General features: G+C 47.8%; 1 protein-coding gene across 2 annotated transcripts in view; it reads left to right on the plus strand.

Moving 5' to 3' along the window:
* Positions 1–2,966: 2,966 nt before the first annotated feature.
* SYNGAP1 (synaptic Ras GTPase activating protein 1) overlaps positions 2,967–21,334 on the plus strand; it is a 32,887-nt gene continuing 14,519 nt past the window's right edge. The window contains exons 1-8 of one of the 2 annotated variants that reach the window (XM_027876488.1): positions 2,967–2,988; positions 6,482–6,603; positions 8,953–9,058; positions 15,787–15,878; positions 16,269–16,390; positions 18,595–18,748; positions 18,953–19,051; positions 20,542–21,171. In XM_027876488.1, coding sequence (XP_027732289.1) covers positions 2,967–2,988; positions 6,482–6,603; positions 8,953–9,058; positions 15,787–15,878; positions 16,269–16,390; positions 18,595–18,748; positions 18,953–19,051; positions 20,542–21,171 — 1,347 coding nt within the window. Of the gene's footprint in view, positions 2,989–6,481; positions 6,604–8,952; positions 9,059–11,581; positions 11,616–15,786; positions 15,879–16,268; positions 16,391–18,594; positions 18,749–18,952; positions 19,052–20,541; positions 21,172–21,334 lie in introns of those variants that run through there. The other variant, XM_027876489.1, reaches the window with a different exon arrangement.

Below are 21,334 nucleotides of genomic sequence, written 5' to 3' on the forward strand. Positions count from 1 at the left end.
AATTGTCCATAGAGTGATATTAGGCTGATGAAGTAAGGAGAAGCCGAATCGTAATGAGGAGTTAGACCTTTGGTAAAGAGACGGTTGTAGCGTTCCATCTTGGGGGCTGTGTGACTTTGGCCTCATTTTCCTAATCTGTAAACTTAAAAAGGTTGAGCTCCCAAGTACTTTTGATTGTAACTCTAAGTGTGACCCAGGAGAAACTCAACTGCCTAGTGCTAGCGAGAGAATAATTAAACAGGGTGAAGTGGAGAAGTCCAAAGAGAATATAAGGGGGAAAGAGAGGAATAGAAAGGCTTTGGAAGCATTCAGAACTCGTAAATTCTACGTGACACAAAGTGATGAGAAATGGGGTTCGTGCTGTCTTTCACAGTATAGCCAGAATTTCAGAATTAGTTGAAGACTAATATTTTAAAGTGTCTGTTATATGTTTGACGGTAGAAAGAGCAGTGGACTTGGACCCAAAAGACTTGAGTTCCCATCCTGCCTCTGTAATCTATTGTGATCTTGAACAAGTCAACCTCTTTGAGTCTAACTTTCCTTACTTATAAAAAGATAACACTTCTACAACCTACTTAACAGGGTTACTGTGAGAAAAATACTTTAACTCTTAAATATAAGCCGAGGTGCATGGATAGCACCTTGAGTCAGGAAGATGGTTCAAATTCTACCTGCCATTTACTGTATGAACTTGGGCAAATCACTTCTCTCAGTCTGTTTCTTCATCTGTAAGATGAGATATTGATAATATCGGAGATATTGCAAATCTTAAATCACTATATAAATGCTAGCTATGATGATGATGTGCATGAAACAGAAGCAATATGATGTAGTGGATAGTGAAATTTGGACCTGGGTTCAAATATAGCCTATGACACTAGCTGTGTGACCCTCTGCAAGTCACTTGCCTTCTCTGAGTGTCATAAAACTCATCCCTTAAGAGAATTTCTTCCCAAAGTTTCTTGGCATGGTGTAAACACTGGTAGCACCTATGTAGTATAGGTACTGCTAGGCACAAAGAAGATAAAGATAATCTTCATACTTAGCGATTTTAAGGAGCTTACAGTCTAGTAAGAGATAAATACAATTCAGTTCAAATAAATTAAGGTCAACAAATATTAAGCATCAATTTTGATACTTTTGGATGCTATGGATAGAAAGATGAAAAACCATACTCCTGCACTCAAGAAGTTTAAATCTAGTAGGAGGGAATAAGATGCACACAAATAAATTGTGATACAAGGTAATGACAGAGGCAGAGGAAGAACTACGAAGATATAATTTAAGAAAATGGAAATCATTGGCCTTGGAGTCAGAATGTCTAGCTTGGAATTAGAGCTCCTTATTTGCAATGTGGCACAGCTAGGTGGTCCAGTGGATAGAGCACTGGGCTTGGAGCCAGGAAGACCTGAGTTAAAATCCATCCTCAGACACTTTCCAGGCGTGTGACCCTGGGCAAATCACTTAACCCCTATTTGCCTTATGGATCACTGCCTTGTCATGATGATAGTCAGCCCTAGCTGACAAAAAGTAATCCACTGGAGAAGGAAATGGCAAACAACTCCAGAATCTTTGCCAAGGAAACCCCATGGACTGTCATGAGGTCACAAAGAGTCAGATATGAGACTGAACAACAAATTAGGCATGTGATGTTGAACAAGTCACTGGGCAAGGCCTACCTCAATGTGCCTCAGTTTCCTTATCTGCAATCTCTAAGATTCTCTCTAGCCCTGACATTTTGTGAACTTTGTGAACCACAGGAAGTTGGGAAGGCACAGAGGTGCCATTTGAACTAGACTACAACTTTGTGGACATTAGTGGAAAAGGGAAGAGAAGATATTGGAGAGATCACATATGAAGGAGACATGGGTGATACGGTGGTTCAGCACATCCTCCAACCCTATCCTTCTTGAACTCCACCTACTCAGGCTACCCTCTCTTTACCCTGCCCTGCTCTGGGTCTCTAACCTACCCTGTACCCTATGGATCCAGGGACTGCCCTACATTCTTTCCCTTGGGCCCAGGCACATCTCATGACCCAAAAATGGAGACAGGGGGCCAAGTTAGATGAGAGGTGGAAGCAGCAGCAGAGAAAAAAGCTTCCTATCCCCAAATGATGGGGTCTCTAATATGTTGCTTAGTCTCAAGTCTTTTTCTCTAAAAACTTTCTTTGGGTTTGGGGTCTCTCTTGGGTTAGGCATCTCATTGAGTTAATAAGGTCTCTCTTGGTTGGGAGGGATCTGTGTCAGGGGAACCCATCTCATCCTGAATCTAGAATCTGTTTTGAGTCTAGAATGTCTGTCTCTGAAATTTCTCTTTGCATCTGAGGGGCTGGGTCTCTTAGATCTCTGTCAGATCTCCTCCTAGGTCCTAAGTCTCAGTTTTAGAGATCTCTGAAATCTCTGGGTCTGATGTCTCTTAGATCTCATCCACTGGGTCTGAGATCTTTCTTTCTTAGTTCTCCCTCTGGGTCTGGGGTCTTTCCATCTTAGATATCTCTCCAGATCTGGATTCCCTTACCTATCTTTCTTCAGGTTTCTCTTACCTATCTTTCACTGGGTCTGGGGTCTCTTTGCATGACATCCCCCTCTCTGGGTCTGGGGTCTCTTTATTTGGCATCTCCCATTTCTGAGTCAGGGGTCCCTGTCTTTGATTCTGTCTGGGTAGGGGTGGGGGCTGCAGTGCATCTCCTCCTCCTCCTGCTCTCTCTTCTCTGTTCCCCCGCCCCCCTCTCTCTCTGCTGCTGCCGCTGCTGTTGGCTCCTTTTCTCCTCCTCCTCCTCCTCTCTCCTCCTCTCTGCTCCTCTCTGCTCCTCTCTCCTCCTCTCTCCTCCTCCTCCTTCTCCCCCTCTCTCTCTCTCTCCCCCTCTCTCTCTCTTCTCCTTCTCCCCTGTCCCCCCCGCCCCCTCCCCCCCAGGCCTGATGAGCAGGTCTCGAGCCTCCATCCATCGGGGGAGCATCCCCGCGATGTCCTATGCCCCCTTCAGAGGTACGAGGTGGGGGGAGGGGGGGAGCATCAGGAGGGGGAGGGGGAGGGGGAGGGGCAGGGGGCGGAGGAGAGAGGAGGCCTGGGTGAGGGGGAACGAAGGGGAGAGAGGGTGAAAGAAGAGGCCGGAGAGTCTGGCGTGGGGGGGAACTGGGAAAGGGGGTGTAAATGGAGGCTGGAGCGATGAGGGGATTAGGGGGATAAGAAAAGCAGGCCTTGGAAGAATATTGAGAAGAAATAAGATGAAGGGATGAAGAAGTAGAGGAGACACATAAGGGAAAGGTATAGGGGAGAACAGATATAGGAATATGGGGGTATTAAGAAAGGGGAGGGACATGGAGATGGAGAAGGAAGAGAGAAGGGGGGAAATAGGAAGATAGGGATGGGGAAAAAGGAGAGGACAGTATGATGACGGGGTAGAGGGATGAAGACGGAAAAGAGGGGTGAGAACCAGGTAGATAGGGCTGGAGGATGAAGGGAGAGAAGAAGAGGCCAGATGGAGGAGGGGGAGGGGGGGAAAGGGAGTGATGGAGGGGCCAGATGGAGGGAGGAAAGAGTGGGGAGGGAAGGTGGGCTGGGGGAGGGGGAAGACCAGGGCAGAGGGAGGGCCAGATGGGGGGGAGGGAGCAAGCAAGACTAGGAGGTGGGGAACTGGGCCTCCCCCTCCTCCCCAAGTCCCTAACCAATGAGATAGAATTGGAGTCCTACCTTATTTCCATTTCACCACCAACATCCCTCCTCCCTTCACTTCCCTATATTCAGTCCCTGTCCCACCCTTAGTGTCCATCACTTATGTCTGTCCCCCCCCATATGGTGTACATCCCTTATATTAGTCCCCTTTTATGTCCATCCCCTATATCTGTCCCCTCTCCTGGTGTCCGTTCCTTATATCCCTCCTCCACCTGGTGTCTCCCTTATATCTGTCCCATCTTCTTAATCCCCTCCTATTCCCCTCTTTCTTCCCTTGATTGTCTTCCCTTATCATGCTTATCTATTTCTCTGGTCCATATCCAATTATCATCTCATGGTATTTCTTTCCCAAGGGGTACTTACTATCTCTGTCTCTCTTCCTAAGTCTGTTTTATATCCCCCAGTCCATAACATGTTCCCTTCCTTCCCCCAGTATTCTACTGCAAGGCTTAGCCATGCCTTACCTCCTCTCACCTCTAATGGCCCATTCCTTATCTCATTCCACTTTCCTCTTTTCCTGACTCCTTAGGTTATTTTGTAAATTTGGGGGTGGGGTGGGTGGGACAAGGAGATGGGATTAAGGGCACAGGAATGAGCACTCATGAGATTACCTTCCCCTTATTCATGGACCACTCATTTCACACACACACACCTCCCCACATGTACACACATTTGCTTCAACTAGTTTTGTCCTGCCTCTACTTATTTTCAGGCCTAGGCCAGGGACTATGGGGAAGGGGAGGAGAGAGAAAGGATGGGAGAGAAATAGGAATCCCTATTAGGCTGACAAGTTTATATGCCTTTCCCTCACTTCTTCCAAGAGGAAGTATTTCTTGAGGTCTAACTTTCCTCCCTTTTGCTGCAGTTAGCCCCTCCCTCAGTGGAATGTAAGGTTTTTTTCACCTGGAGTCCTGATGCTTATCGGGGAACTAGGATTTGTACTGTCTGGAGTATTAACATGTTTTTGGTATGAGTGTCTGAGTTTTTCATGTCTGAAAAGTGTTAGGGTATTAGTAGATGAGAGTGGTAGTATTAGGGTATTTAACAGTTCAGTGTGTCTGTTGTTGGAGAGTGTTTACCTCTGACTCTGAGTCATCCCTTGTTTCCTACCTACCCACCCCATAATCCAGAGAAGTCAGCCTAAAAGGCTAGCGGATAGGGGAACATTTTTGTGTGTGTGAATAAGAGGCCATGAAGGAAATTAGATTTTGGAAAGATCACCAGGCGAAATGCCCTATATCACATGGAGTCTAAAATCTTGCTTTTTTTCACTCCAATGTACCTGCAGCTTTATTTCCCCATGGAGGCTCCAAAACTTGCTTTTCTTCCTCTAACACCTTCAGAGCTTCATTTTTCCCCCCACTCAGATGCCCCTAATCTGATTCCTCTCAGTCTGACTACTGTAGCCTTATTTTTTTCACTGATACCTATAGATTGATTTCATACTGATATATCCCCAAAGTCTCATTAACCTGTTTTAGCCTCAATTTCTTCATCTGTAAAATGGGGACAATACCTGCAATATAAACTTCGCAGGGTTGTTTCAAGGTTCAAATGAGATAATTTAAAGTGCTCTGTAAATCTTATGGCAATATGTAGATGTTAGCTGATTTGATTATTGCTACTACTGCCAAGGGTAACCCCCTTGGCATAATTTGTTGGGGCTGGGTTGCACTTCAGGGTCAGTGAACCTAGCAGAATGGGACAAGGGGGCCATCTCAGGGCATTGGGTAGAAATTCTCAGATTCTCATATTTTACCTACAGATGTCCTACCCCCAGATCCCCAGATTCCCACTTTCTTTCATGAGATATGTATCTCTGTTACCTTTCCTTCCCTTTTCCATTATTCCACACTGTGTCCTGGGGAGTATTTTGTGCTCCCAATCATTTGGGAGGGAAGAACCACAGATGTTGACAGGAGCAGTTCCCTGGGTTCATGTTACTGTCTTTTGAGGGGTGGTGCTAAGAGGCCAATTTGATCTCTCCTCCTTCCCTAAACAAGGACCTGAACTCCTGGGCCAGTTGCTGATAAGAGCTTCCCCCTCCTCCCTTCCACTCTCCAAGGAAACAAAACTGTCCCTAGGGACCTGGGAAGGCTAAGGAGGCCATGGAAGGGATGGCTTCCATCTCTCCTGAGACTTAGAGGTATCTCCCTCCTTCCTTTTCCAGAAGTTTGGTTTTCACAACCCGGTTGTTTGGGACACCTTCACTCTTCCCAAATGTGCACCCTTTCCCCACCCCATGTCACTGTACTTCCCAGATGTTTCACCATCTTTGCTCTCCCCAGATATATTTGTTAATTCTATATTCATTCCAAATGTGCAATCCCTTCTTTCATTTGTTATCCCCAGCATTTAGCACATTGCTTTGCATATAGTAACCACTTAATATTTTTTCATTCATTCAAATGGGCCTGTGTTTCCCTCAATCCCTCTCTCTGCCCACCCCAGACCACCTTCTGTGTTTTTTCCCCTCAGATGTATAGCTGCCCTTTTCAATACTGACACTCTTTGTATATCCCTTCTCCCACTAAATTTTTATCTCCCATATTCACCTAGATGTGTAGAATCTCTTTCACCCTCCTGTTTTCCCAGATGTTCAGGCTCACCTTGTATTCCTCCAGATTTTTCAGATGTCCCATCTTCTGTGTTCCTCAAAATGTACTATAGTCTCCTTACCAATTCTGTCCCTCTCCATATCCATCTACAATGCTACTATCCTCTAAATGTGTAAACTTCCTCTTATTCCATATTTGTCTCCCAGATGTGGGGGACCCCTTGACCCTTCTCTTTATCTATTTCTCAGATGTACGGGGACCCCCTCTGCACCGAACCCAGTACGTTCATTCCCCATATGAACGTCCTGGCTGGAACCCCCGATTCTGTATCATCTCGGGGAATCAACTGCTCATGCTGGATGAAGAGGAGGTGAGAGGGAGGAAGGGAGGTTGCACAGAGGACTTTTCTTTAGATGGGAGGGGAACAGAGAGTTGGGAAAGAGAGTATATGAATTAAGAGGGGAAAGACAATAAGTAAGGTGTAGAATGGAGAAAGGGGAGACAAATGAAGATGGGGGAAAGATAGAAGGGATGAAGCATGAGACAGGAGAGAGGCAAGAGAGGTGTTCAACCTGCACAGTCTCTGTCTCTATGTTTTGCTCACTGTTGGGGGAAGAAGACTCCTATTTAGAGGTGAACCTTCATATTTCATCTCTTCACTATCATGGAGCAGACAACATGCCAGGTAGAATGGGGTAGGTGTGCTAGGGTAAAATGGGGAAGGACTGGTGAGCTGGAGTGAGGGATTGAGGTATCTGACTGGATGGAGGAAGGTTAGAGTAATGAGTAGAATAATGGAGGTGGCTGGAATTCTGGTTGGCTGGGTATTAAGGATGGAAATTAGCAGAAAGGGGATGTTGAAAGAACAATCGTAGGATAGATCAGGGTGAATGCAAAGAAAGAACTTTATGGATTTAGGGCATTAGGGGGGAACCAGGGGAGGGATAGAAGAACAAAGTAGAATAGTAGGATTGTGAGAGCTAGATAAGTCAGGGATCTGAGGAATTAGGGGTGGCTGTGGAGCAAAGAGTAAGGACAGTGGTGACCTAATGATTAAGGGGATTGGGAATAAGGGGTATAGTAGAGACTAGACTGTGAGACCAGGGAGGTAAAAGTGAAGATAAGAATAACAGGAAGAGAGTTGGGAGTGACCAGATGTTTAGGGATGATTTGGAAGCCCAAAGAGTAGGGAGAGGTGATTCGGGAGCCAGAGGGGTGAATGAACAAATAGTTTGGGGGAGTGAAGTATGATTGTGGGACAAATGTGGAGTTCAGAATAGTAAGAGGGTGGTGTCCTGATGATTCAGGTGAATGAAGAAGAGCAAAGGAATAGAGAGAGTAGAAGGGTCTAAAGGACCAGGTAAATAGAATGGCACAGTGAATTAGGTAGCCAGAGAAGGCAGAGGTAGTTGGGAGAGTTACTGAAGTAAAGGAAAAGTAGACTCAAAAACTAGGAGAGGTGGATAATAGGAGGATGAAGAAGTTGCTAGGGGAACCCAGGGGAGTAGAGGGAAATTTAGAGGCCAGGGACTTGACTGGAGAAGAAATGAGGGGTAAGGAGAAGAAAAGGATGGTTTGGAAGCTGAAGGGTTGAAGAGTGAGTGAGTCATGTGGCGTAACTGACAGCTATCAGGGGTGAGAGCTGAAGAGAGAGAACTGGGGCCATTAGCAGTGGTGGGAAAGGCTGAGTCCCTGGTTCAGTGAGGGAGAGAAGGAAGTCCAATGAGAAGTGACCAGATGTAATTGGAAAGTGGTGATGGTAGAATAGTAGAAAGGATAATGGGAGGATAAATAGAGGAGGAATGCCAGGAGAAATATCAAAGGATGCCCATGAAGTTCAGGGGCTGCCTAGGATGACCCAAAAGAGGGTTGATGAGGAAGTTAGGCGAACTGGGAGTGAGGGTTAGTGAATTGAGGAACTGTGTGCACAGTGACCAGGGAGCCTCTGAAAAAATGGGAGATAGCTGGGAAGTGACACTGGCCTCTAGTGGTGGAGAGGAGAGATGATTAGGGAAGGGGGTTTGAAGAGGAATATAATGGAGATAAGGGCCCAAGGCTTGGGGTTGTCAGAATGAATGGAAGTGTTAGGGAGAAGTGGGAGAGAGGTGATGGAGGACATCTAGGGAGAGGTCTGGGAATAATAATAATAAGACATGATGGAGCCTGGGGAAAGAGGTTAGAAGGTGTCGGGGGAACCAGGTGGGTAGTAGAGGGGATCTTGGGAGAGGTGACCAGGGCTTTTGGGGAAAGGGAGGGTTGGGTCCCAGTCTGGCCGAGTGCCTGGCTGTGGGAGGGAAACAAGCTGTGATCCTGATTATAAATGAAGCTTCTGCTGCCCCCGTGACAGGCAGTAAAAGGGGCTGGGGGTGGGGACATTAGAGGAGGAGAGAAATTGAAGGTCAAGGGGAAACTGGACTAGGTGAACATAAAATCCTAGATAAACTGGAAGAAGGACTGAGAAAGGCTTAAGAGAAACCTTTAGGGTGTATTGAAAAAAATGAAGGAGATGGGTAGCAGTGAAGGGGTGGGTGTGAGAAATAAAGGATAGGAAAGGAATATATCCATCCACAGACATACCATAGGGTATGGCAGGAGGAGGGGATATGAGAGGGAGACAGGGTCTATCATTTTGAACATTTTTGATAAATGTTGATAGTTTTCCTGGTGGGGGAAGGGGAGTGTGGGCCACTGAGATCTGACCATATCCCCCATCCCATAGATACATCCCCTTCTGATCCGGGACCGGAGGAGTGAGTCCAGTCGAAACAAACTACTGAGACGAACAGTCTCTGTGCCTGTGGAGGGCCGGCCTCATGGCGAACATGGTATGGGGCTTTGGAAGAGAAAGCTCTCATGCCCCTGAGAGAGGGAACTGTGTGAGAGAAGGCTAAAGGGTGGATCTGGGTGTGTGGATGAGTGGGAGGGTGGCCTGAGGAAAATGTTCTCAGACCTGGGGAGAGGGCCATGGGAAAGAAGGCTCTTACACTTCAAAGGGCTTCAAAGAAGGTACCTGTATTCTTGATTTGGGGTAGGGTGGAGGATAAAAGGCCCATGTCTTGGCTCCACCTTCCCTTTTCCACCCTGAGATTTGCCTGGTTTCCGGGTGCTTATAAAAATAGTCTCCCCAGATCTTATGCTTCCTGTCCTGAAAATCCTTTCCTCCCCCCACCTCCCCTTGGTTCTGGTCATCAATGCTCCCCTACTGACAATGACCTAGTTCCTTCCTTACTCCTTTTATCCACATTCTCTTTGCTTCCCTCCCATCCCTCTGGCCCTATCCTCCCTTCCCCCTTCCTCAAACTGGCCACTGGGGTGCACTGGCCACTAGTTTGTGGATTAATCAACCTATTCTCTCTTTTCTCTCACTTCTTTTTACACTTTTCTTCCTTTCTTCCAATATCCTTTTCCTGATTCTTCTTCCATATATCTTCGCCTCCCTTACCCTCCCCCCCCACATTTGTGTCCCTTATTTCCTTTCTCATCTTGCCCTCCATCAGGTCTCCTCAACTCATCACCCTTCTGTCTCTGTAACCGTGCCTCTGAATGACTGTCGCTCTGTACCTCTGCCTCTATCTCGGTTTCTCCAACTCTCTCCTTCTTTCCATCTGTCTCTTTCCCTCCCTCTCCCCCCTCTCTTCCCCCCTCCACCCCCCTCTTTAGTCATTTAAAAAAAGATTTTTGTCTTCCTGAGAAGTTCGCTTAAAAGGTTTCCATGGGAACGGTGAGGGGAGATGAAGGCAGAGAACATAGATCCTGCCGCCAAGGTGCAGAGAGACGCCCTCAGCCCCCGGAAACCACCCCCCCACCTCCATAACTGCCCCTCCACCCCCACCTCCATCACTACCCCCTCTACCTCTTTCCATTTCTAGGACCCAGGCATTTAATATCCAGTTACGTGGCCATCCTTTTTTTCTTCCCTCACAGTCCCCACTCCCTCAAGGATCCATTCGTCCTAAACCCTTTCATTTTAAAAAACCCACATGTCCACCCTTTAGCCCTTCTGCTTATCCTATCCCCTCCTCTCATGGACTCAGCCTTTGAGACCCTAACCATGCTGGTTCGGATCTATCTACATGCCTGCAAAGCTTCTGCCCATGAAGGATCTAGGGTGTGTGGGCAGCAATCCGTGTATGGCATATCCCTTGTATGTACGCCTCTTAAGTATGTGATGTGTTTGTCATAGATGTGTGTGGCATGTCTATGTGAATTCTGCCCTGTGTGCATAGTGTGTCCAAGATGTCCACACACGAAGCATGTTCATGTATGTATGGACCCTACATCCATCATCCACTGTGAACCATAATGCCCTTATCCCCTATCCTTGTCCATCTGCTCCCCACTGCTCCCCACCCCAACTCCCCTCCTCAGTCCTCCTTCACCCGATCCTCTCCTTACCCTATGTCCTTAGGGCCTGGGGGTCTCTGATCTTGGTCTTTCTGGCAGGTGTTTGTGGAGGTCGGTGTATATCCATAAAGGTGTAGGTGTGTGTATTGTGAGATTTGTGGGGGAAGGGCTGTGCTGGAGGCTGTCCTCATATATGGGTCTGTGGGTGCAGATGTGTCCACCCTTTAGGGGAAGGTCTTTCTGTGGGGGACAGGGCAGGGGAAAGATTAAGGGCCATCAACTGAGGGGTGTTTGCTTTCTAAAAGGGAAGGTCCATGTGGGGTATCCACTCAAAGGTGTGTGTGTAAGGGGGGTCTTGTGGATGAGTGGGTGTCTATCCAAGCATACATAAGAATATACTTGGGAAAAGGTGTCAGAGTGAGGGGGAGTCCGTGGGGGACTGGTGTGTGTGGAGGAGTGTCCACCCACGAGTGTAGTGGAGGGAGGCCATGGTGGGAGAAATTCCTAGGACCTTCGAGGGCGTGGAGGTTAATGTTTGGGGACTCCACCTCCTTGGGGCGGAGCTGTGGCCCCACGTTTCTCTCGGTGGTTGGGGGGTCCTTACGGTGGGGGGGAAGGTGTGGGGGTCCCTAGTTCGTTTTGGGGGTCCCCACCCCCCTAACTCTCTCGCGCCGTCTCCGGGCGACGGGGCTCGTGACAGAGGCGGCCACGGCAGCAGCGGTCGCCTAGCAACGGCGGCGGGGCCCGGGCAACGGCGGCAGCGGCGGGAGCGGCGGCGGTTGGAACCGTTACCCGCGGCTGTCCCCGCGGCGGCCGTTCCCCCCAGTGGCCCTTTCCGGCGCCCCCGCCCCCATCCCGGGCCGTGGGAGCCGAGCGGAGCCGAGCCTGGCCACACCGCCCCCTTGCCCTCTGTGCCCCTCACCCCCGCCCCAAGGTGGGGCGGGGGGCCCCTCCCCCTCTCCAGGGACCCCTATTCCTTCTTCCTCTTCTTCCTCTTCCTCCTCCCCTACTGACCCCCCGCGGGGGGGGCGGTGCGAGGTAAGGGCGGGGCTGGGGCGTGCGGGCGGGGCGGGGGCGCGTGGCGTTTGGGGGGAATAGGCGTGCGGGGGGGAGGGGCACGCGGGGGCGCGCGTGTGCGTGGGCGCGCGGGGGGGAAGGGGGAGGCCGGGAGGCCGCTCGGCGGCGGCGGCGGCGGCGGCGGCGGCGGCAGCTGCTCCCTCCGCATGTTCTCGCAGCATCTTCCGAGTGGGGGGAGTTATGGTAACAGGGGTGGGGGGTGAGTGCTGGGCTTTTTTGGTGGGAGGGGAGTTGGGGTCGGATTACTTGGCACTTGTGGGGGGCAGAGTCAGTTCTGGTGGGGGACTGGTTGGAGGTCCTGACACCCGAAGGTGGAGGGGATAATGTGTCCGTTGCTTCGGTGTGTGTTTCCGTTTTTTCCACCCGTGTGTTCATGCCTCTCTCTTTTATGTATATACCCTTGTGTGTGCAAGCATGTCCACTGTGCAAGAGATGTCACCATCTTCTTCAGAGTCTGCCTGTGTGCAGTGCATGTCTATTGGGTCTGGTGACCCTGGCCGGATGATTATGTATGCCTCTCCATGTCCAGCTGCCTTGTCACCTCTGACCCTGTGTGCACATGTATCCCTGTGTTTGCCTCCAGTGTGTGTCCCATGTCAAGGGCTTATAAGTATGCCTGTTGGCATGCATATTCTTGTGTATATGCATAAGCCAGTGTTGGCCTGGGTCTCTGTGGCAGTACTGCCACAGTTGTCCAGGGTGTGCCTGATGTGGGCAAGTGTGTTCAGAGGGTGATGAAGGTGGAGGGAGTGGGTTAAGTGTGCAAGCATGTTGCCTAAGATCCTTTTTTATATATGAACCATCTTGGGCCCAAGGCAATATATGTAGGCCAAGATCTTGTCCTTTCCCTGGCCTGGGAAATGGAAAAACAAGTTGAGGAGGGCAGGAGAAAATCTGGACAGGAGAGAGGAAGAGGAAAAGCTTGGCGAGAAAATCAAGGAAAGAAGAAAGAAAGATGGAAAGAGAGGCAAGAGTGGAGGAAAGAGAGCTAGAAAGGAAGAAGATAGCCAGAGAAAAGTGGAGGATGGGAAAGAGTAGGAAGACAAGAGTCAAAGAAAGGAGAAGCATGGTGATGGGGGAGGATGGGTTAGAACTAGAGCTAAAAGAAGAAAAGAGAAAGCCTGAGATATGAAACTAAATTTTGGTGATAAGGGATGAAGGGACTAAAGAAGGAAAGATAAAGTGATGAGAAGAAAGGAAAGAGAAAGAAAAAAGAGCCAGGGCATTCTTAGGAGAAAGAGGTCTGTGAAGGAGGTGAGGAAGAAAAATGGCAATTTGTCTACTGTGGGCCTATGGGAAGCAATGGGGAGTACTGGATTAGTGTAGGCCTTCCAGGAATGGGATCTGTATTAGTGTGGGGCCTGTCATAACAGTGACTGTCAGTATAGGTCTGTCAGCTCCTCCCTTTCCTGTCCCTAGCACAGATCTTGTCCCCAATAACCCTATTCCTCCTCTCTCCGCCCCAAAGTCCCACCACTGCTGGCAGACTAGTAGTATGAACTGTATATTGTTCATTCTGTCCTGGCCCCTTTTCCATCTCTTCCACCAGCAAATTGACCAGAGTAGCTTATTGGCAAAGAGATGCCTGGAGAGAAAGGAAGAAGGAAGGTTAAGGACTTTGGAATTGGAGGCCTGGAAGGGGGGAAGAGATTTTGAGGTAATGATGAGCTTAAGGAGGCTGGTAGGGTGGTAGCCCAGGTGCTTGCTCTGTGTTGTATGAGAGCAGTTGTGTGTACATGGGGTGTATACGTGTGTGGGCGTCTGCACAGTGCCTGTGTTGCGAGTCTGTGTAGGTGATGTGTGTGTTTGTACATTGTGTGTAGGAATGAGGTGTGGAGACATGGAATTATGTATGCTTATAAGCAGGTTTGTTCTGCATGTGTTCATATGTATGTACTGGGTTTTTTCACTTCACATCTGTGTTCTTAACTCTGTGTTTCTGTCCCATCTTCCCCATGCCTTCTTGTGTCTTTTTCTGGGTACCTATTTATAACCGCATGTGTCTTTTCTGTGTACCTGTGACCAGTGTTTGAGTTCATAGATATGTGTTTCTGGCAATCCATATATGGATGTATTACTTTCTAATGCCTAGTGAAATATTAGCAAATTAATGAATTCTTCTGATTATCCTTAATTTCCAAAATCTACATATTAATTTGTTTAAAGTTAAACTTTATGTTTTGATTAGAAATGTTTCAGATAAAAGTATTGGCTGAGCTGATTTTAGAATACTAACGACCTAGATAGTCTAACATTCATGGAATGCGATTCATTCTTTTAGTAATGGTTATTGGACTTTTAATCAACTTTAGCACCTGTTAAGTTTAAAAACAAAGTTTAATTGAAGCATAAACAGAAGAGTAATGAATTTGCTAATTGTTCTTGACTCCACTAGGACAGTAAATATAAATTAAGAGATAAGAAACAAAAGGGACCAGTGTAGTATCAGCAGTGTAAATGGAGGATGTGTACATTCTGTTTGTGGGGATGTGTTGGAGGTTACGGTGTATCTGCATGCCATATATTTGCATGGGGTTAAATATGTCTTCCCATAGTGTGCTTGCATTTTAGCTAAGTGTGTATTCCTCACATTGTAGCATTCACACAGTTAAGCACATATTCCCACATTAGCACTTCACATGTGGGTGTCTGAGTCTAAGCATGTTGTGTATGGTCACCTATGTTTCTGGGTCTAAGAATGTGCTCAAGGCTATCTGTTGGTCTGATAAACATATATATAATATATATATTCTCACGTATTTTCCATGTTCTTCCCACACATGTGCCTGTATAGCTAACTATGTCCCCATAATATACACATATGTTCCCAAAGGACAAAGTGTATGTTCCCCTGTCATAGTGTTAATATGTCAGTGCAGGCCTCTTGCACTGGTATTTTAGAGATGCATGGAAGCTATATATCCCAATCTGGGCCAGTTCTCAACCACAAAGGCAGATCTTTGTAAAAAGATAGAGATGGCCTTTTGGGCTGTCCTCTCCCTGTTCTGGAATACACAGAGTTAACAAGCGGTTCCTCCTGCCCCCCCTTTCCATCCTGTAGCTTCTTGTTACCGTGGTGATGGTGGCCCCGCCCCTGATGCAGCACCTGCCCCCCCATTGGCTGCAGTGGTGACTGTGGGGCTGGGTGGGGGGAGCCCGGGCCTGGGCAGCCATTCTGGAGCTGGAGCCGGAGCTTTAGCATCCCCCTTTAAACCCCTCAGAATTCCCTCACCCCGACCCCAGCCCCTCCAAATTCCCTGGGATTCATTACCTTCAACATCCATCCCCCCAAACCATCCTTCAATAACCTCCTAGGGGTCAGAATCTTATCGGCATTCAACCTACCTTCTCTGCCCTTCCCCCTACTTGGGAACCCCAATATTCCCCCAACCAACCTCAGTTTCTTCTCCCCTTCCTCTTCTTTGTCCATCTTTTTTCCCTACCCCCCCTCCAGAGTCCTGGCTACTGCAATAGAAGTAGAATCAGTCTCTTCTATCCACTACCCATTTCATTCCCAACCATTCTTCCTTTTCTTAGGATTCTTCCATCTCTATACCTCCTCCTCTAGCCCATATACCCTCAACTAGGTCCCCAACAACCCGGTGACAGATCCCCACACCCCTTCCCAGGCCAAGGAGGGGGGAAATGGGGAGCAGTCTTGGCACTCTGAACAAGCAAGGCCCCCAGGAAGGAGGAGCAGGTTGATGATGTCCCCAGCTGGAGGGGGGCAAGCTGCCTAGGGGGACTGACATTTGACCTACCTCCTCTCCAGCTATGTCCCCTGAAGGTGTAGGAGGGAGGGTACCAGAGAGACAGCCTCCCTAATCAGTAAATATATTTCACTACCTAGGGTCTCTCTGACCCCACTAGCTATGTCCCCCTACTGACTGCCAGCCAAAATGATGGGCATAGGGCCTCCCACCCCTTCCTTGTCTGGGGGCTCCGGCTCAAGCTCCTTACCCCCACCTTCTCGCTGCCATCACCGCTGCTGTTCCTGCTGCTTTCCGGGGGGTAGGTGAGGCTGTGGTGGAGGGAGGGGAAAGGGAGGATTTAGGGGCAAGGGTACAGAACTGGGGTGACATCTCTCCCCCTTCCTATCTCCTCCCCCCCCCCACTCCTACCTCCCCTTCAGAATACCACCTGGGCCGCTCCAGGAGGAAGAGTGTCCCTGGAGGGAAGCAATACAGCATGGAGGCCGCCCCCGCGGCCCCTTTCCGGCCCTCGGTGAGTGAGTTACTGCACCCCTGCCAGATGTGGTCCCAGCTAGGCTCTCCCTCCCCCTCAGACTCAGCTGGTATCCGTGGTTTCTGGGAAAGGGGGCAGGGAGGAGTGTGTGTCTGTCTGTCTTGTGTCCCCACCTCCTCCACATCCCTTCTTTTCAGCTCTGTCCCGGGCTTCCTTGACCAGCCTTCCTATCTTCTCTTGGCTGGTATGTTTGTATAGGAACTGTGAGCAGGCATGATATTTTTCTCCCTCTGAGGTTTCCCTTGGCTCCCATCCATTCATTCCCAAGGTATCTCTCCCTGGGTTGTTGAGGTGGGTGGGCACTGCTGACCTTGCCTTTCCACCCCCCCCCTTCAATCCCAATCTCTGCATCCCCCACCCCACCCCCAGCAAGGCTTCCTGAGCCGGAGGCTGAAAAGCTCCATCAAACGCACAAAGTCGCAGCCCAAACTTGACCGGACTAGCAGCTTCCGACAGATCCTGCCTCGATTCCGCAGCGCTGACCATGACCGGTACAGTAGTTAGGGTTCAGGCTAGAGGGTCATAATATTGTGGGAGGGGGGCAGATTGTGGAGGCAGATGGTTGAGAAGAAACAGGCTCAATTATGGGGGAGGATTACTATGGCTCAGAAGGAATGGAGGAAATATTAAAGGTATACATAGGTATTTATACATAGCAAAAGTGGGGTGCTGAATTACATAGGCAAATAGTGATCCGGGTGATGGTGGGGGTAGTATATATTGGCAGATGGAAAGATGGTGGTGAATCCAGGTTGTATATACAGGTTTCGGAAGGACTGAGGTCAAGCTAAATAGATTATATAGGCTGATAGAAGGAGTGTTTGAAACAGGGGAGTGAATGAGATAGGCTGGGGTATTAGTAATATACGAGTGGATAAAATGGGAGGGAGAGAGGCTGTGAGTTAGTGGGGAATATACTTGGAGACAGAAAAGAATGAAACTGGGATAGGAAAGTCACAGGAAGGGCTAGACAGGGTGAAGCCAGTGGATATGATTTTGTAGGCTATGTTTATTTTTCTTTTTTGTGGGGGGGTGGGGGTGGGGATGGTTAGGTTGAAGGGATAAGGCTGAGATGAGGTGAAAAATACAGGTTAACAGGGCAGGGACTGAAACTAGGAAGAAATATATACATGGACAGGGCTACCTTTAATAAAGTAGGGGGGAGGGGATAATCTACCAGTGTCTGTTTCCATTTCTTGGAGTCTCTCTTCCTACCTTGCTTCCTTCCCCCACCCCTCCTACCCCTTAGGGAGAGCCCAATCCTACCCTTCCCCCATGTCTAGCCACCCCCAGGGTTGGGCAGGTAGAGAGATTGGGATAAGGTGAGTCATACTCCCCCCTCCCCTTTCAGGCTGAAAAAGCTGGATTTAGGGCCAGTGGGGGGGGGGGGGTGAGGGCATGGTATTCCTGGCCGCGGGGGCGGGGGGCCGGGGGAGCGTGGTGCTGACGGCAGCCAGAGCCCGAGATGACGGGGCTGCTATAAATAGTCTCAAGGAGGCTCCCACACCCGAGTTCCCCCCTCCTTCTCTAAGACTCTCCACTCCTTCCCCTTCCATCACTAGTCCCCGTGCTCTAGTATCTCAAGGTTTTTTATTATTTCCCATTAACCTGGGGAACATGGGAAAGGAATCTGTCCCATCTTTCTGTTTGTCTCTCCTCTTCTCCCATCTCCTGTCTCCTCTCCATAATTCCATCTTTCTTCTATACCTCTACCTCTCTTTTCAAATTCATCTCTCCTATACTTTTTCTTTCTTCTTTCTTCCTATTCCTCATTTTTGTTACCTACCTCCCTGTTTCTTTTTTCCATTCTCTTCCTTTTATCTGCCCATCTTTCCTCTTTCATCCTTTCTTCCCATCCTTTTTTCTCTCCCCTGTTTTTCCTTCTCCAAATTAATTTTCACCCAAGAAAAGAACCCCTGGGTTCTTCCTTGTTCTTTTTATGTTGACTTGCCAGTCTTCTTTATCTATTTCCTGTATGTTCCTAGCACCCCTTTCTTCAATTTCTCTACCTCTTAAGTCTTCCTGAATTGAGAACTTGTCTCTGAAGTCACACAGTATCTCTGGTCCATCCTCATCTCCTATTCTTTCATATCACATTTTATCCTGTTCTCTTTTCTGCCAGGGTCCAGCTATGTACTTAAGGTATTGTGTATATAATGGCATGTTTTTGGACACCCCCCCAAAATAATTCCAAAGCCTATCAATATGTAGGGATCTTTATAGCATCTCAAGAATTCTCACCTTTCCTCCACCCTGAATTTTCCTCCCCACCCATCTCCTAAGGAATGGCTGAAACTGAGACCAATATCTGTCTGTGTTTCTGTTTGTGTATATCTATATCTCTAAGTAAGGAATGGGGATAGTGTATACAGGCAGATGGAAAGGCTCTTATGCCCTCAACTCCATGGGGAGAGAGTTAGTTGGAAAAAAAAAGATCCATGTTGATTGTACATGTATAACCTATATCAGATTGCTTGCTGTCTTGGGGAGAGGATAGGGAAGGGAAGGGAGGGAGAAAATTTTGGAACTCAAAATCTTACAAAAATGAGTGTGGAAACTATCTTTACATGTAATTGAAAAAAAATACTATTAAGTAAAAAAAAAAGAGAAAAGAGGTAAGGGATGGAAAAATAGAAAGGAAAAAAAAAGATCCGTGAATGTTCCAATTCTGTACCCCTTTCCATTGCCTATCCAGGGCCCGGTTGATGCAAAGCTTTAAGGAGTCCCACTCACATGAGTCCTTGCTGAGTCCTAGCAGTGCAGCTGAGGCCTTGGAGCTCAACTTGGATGAAGACTCTATCATCAAGCCCGTGCACAGCTCTATCCTGGGCCAAGAGTTCTGCTTTGAGGTGGTGGCCAGGAGATGGGCTGTGGAGGGGAACCAGAGGAGAGGGGATAGAAGTTTCATTAGAGGGAATCAGGGAAAGAAAATGGTGGGAAGCTGAAGAAAGTTAAGGGAGGAGAAAAGCAAGGGGTTAGGGGAGGAGTTCTCCAACCCTTGTGGCTTCTCTTACTTTTGAGATCTCACATGTCTATGCTGTGTGCTCTTCCAGGTGACAACATCATCAGGGACTAAGTGTTTTGCCTGTCGCTCTGCAGCTGAGAGGGACAAATGGATCGAGAATCTGCAGAGGGCAGTGAAACCCAACAAGGTATTGTGAAAAAAATTAGAAGACTAGGGAGAAAAATAGATAAAAGAGAAGAGGAGAAATCAGGAAAGATGGAAGACAATTTATCATTTTTATCTGGATCCTCCATTTCTCTCATCTTCTTTCTGCCCCTGTTCCCCATCAAGCAATCTTATAGCCTTTGCTCAACTGTGGACTCAGACCTCAGAGTTTTTGTAGTTTAACTTCCCTCCTAATGCAACAAATATAGGATCATATAGAATCCGTAGATATAGAGCTGAACGGTATCTTAAAAGCTATTTGGCCCAAACTCCTTGTTTTACAGAAGAGGAAACTGAGGCCCAAAGTAGCTAAGTGATTTATCACATGATCATACAGGTAGTAGATAACAGATAGGATTCGAACCCGAGTCCCCCGACTCCAAAGCCAGTGGTGTCTTCTCTGTACCACATCAAGTGGCTCATCTAGCTTCTGCTAGTAGTGTTCCTTATTTCAGGTGTTAACTACTTAACATCTTAACTACTTAAAGTAGTTCCTTACTTTAGATATTAACACATTTATTATAAGGCAGCTATAATTATTTTTTAAAATCCTTATATCCTTTATGTTGAATAAAAATATAAAATCTGTGTCCCTGTAACTTTCATACTTTGGTCCTTGTTCTGCCATTTGGAACAACAAAGAGAATAATTCTACTCCTTTTTTCAAATGAGTCTTTCAAATTTTTGAAGACAGCATGCTGCATAGTATAATCAAAAGAGCACTGGACTGTGATTTAGGAGATACGGGGCCCAAACTTATTGCCACCAAGAACTGTGACCTTGAGTGAGACAGTTCACTTCTCTGAGTCTCACAAGTTTGTTCATCTGTAAAATGAGTTGGTCTAAATGAATTCTAAGGCTCCTTCCAGCTCAAAAATTTAATGTTTGTGTCTTAAGTCTTTTTTTCTCCAGGTTAATATCCTGAGTTCCCCAACTGTTTTATCATGTGACACTATTTCTCAACTCTTCACTACCCTTCTCTGGAAGCTCTAGTCAGTGTTATCACCCAGGCTGAACATTCTAGGAATGTTCTAATTGGTGCTTCCTTCAATCTGAAAACCTGGTTAACATCATGTTAGATTTTTAGTACTTGGGTCATAATCATGACTGTTATTGAAGTAAGACTAACTAAAACTCCAGGGGTTGAGTTTTTTGTTTGTTTGTTTGTTTTTAACATGAATTGCTGTTAAATCAGATATTTCCTATCCTGTACTTACATAATTGATTTTTAAAAATCTGACCGTAGGACTTTATATTTTCCCCCACTAAATTCTCTCTTTGGTTAGACCCATAGGTTCTGCCTGTCCCAACCTTTCTAAATCCTGATTCTGCTATCTAGCATATTAACTATTCCTCCTAGCTTTGTGATCTGTCTTGTTATCTTTCTTTTTCTCCCTGACCCCCTCTCTCTCTTTGGGTATCTCTGCCTCATACTCCCTTTTCCTTTGTCTCATTTCTCTACCATCTTACCAGGACAACAGCCGGCGTGTGGACAATGTGTTGAAGCTGTGGATCATAGAGGCCCGGGAACTGCCCCCCAAGAAGCGGTATTATTGTGAACTGTGCCTGGATGACATGCTGTATGCTCGAACCACCTCCAAGCCTCGGGCAGCTGCTGGTGATACAGTCTTCTGGGGTGAACACTTTGAGTTCAACAATCTGCCAGCTGTGCGCTCACTTCGTCTGCACCTCTACCGTGACTCGGACAAAAAGCGCAAGAAGGACAAAGCAGGCTATGTGGGCCTGGTGTCCGTGCCTGTGGCCAGCTTGGCTGGCCGACATTTCACTGAGCAATGGTTTCCCGTCAGCCAGCCAGCAGGCAGTGGTGGCTCTGGGGGTGCTGGAGGTGGTTCTGGAGGGGGAGGGGGTTCAGGAGGTGGCTCAGGGGGCAAGGGCAAAGGAGGCTGTCCTGCCGTTCGGCTGAAAGCACGCTATCAGACGATGAGCATCCTACCCATGGAGCTGTACAAGGAATTTGCTGAGTATGTCACCAATCATTATCGAATGCTGTGTGCTGTACTAGAGCCTGCACTGGGTGTTAAGGGTAAAGAAGAGGTGGCCTGTGCCCTGGTGCACATTCTGCAAAGTACAGGCAAGGCCAAGGTAAGGCTTGGACCAATATGGAGAGGGGAGGGGAGGAATTCTAAGGACATTTGGGAGTGAGGAGAGTAGAAGAGAAGAGGCTGGTACTAAGGGAAAGGAGGCTTTTGCCTTCACAAATGTCATTTTGCAGAGGTGGGGTGAGGGGTCAGAGATTGTATCATTT

Source organism: Vombatus ursinus, unplaced genomic scaffold (genome assembly GCF_900497805.2).
Source record: "Vombatus ursinus unplaced genomic scaffold, bare-nosed wombat genome assembly UNPS02014811.1, whole genome shotgun sequence".
In the NCBI taxonomy this organism is placed as follows: domain Eukaryota; kingdom Metazoa; phylum Chordata; class Mammalia; order Diprotodontia; family Vombatidae; genus Vombatus; species Vombatus ursinus.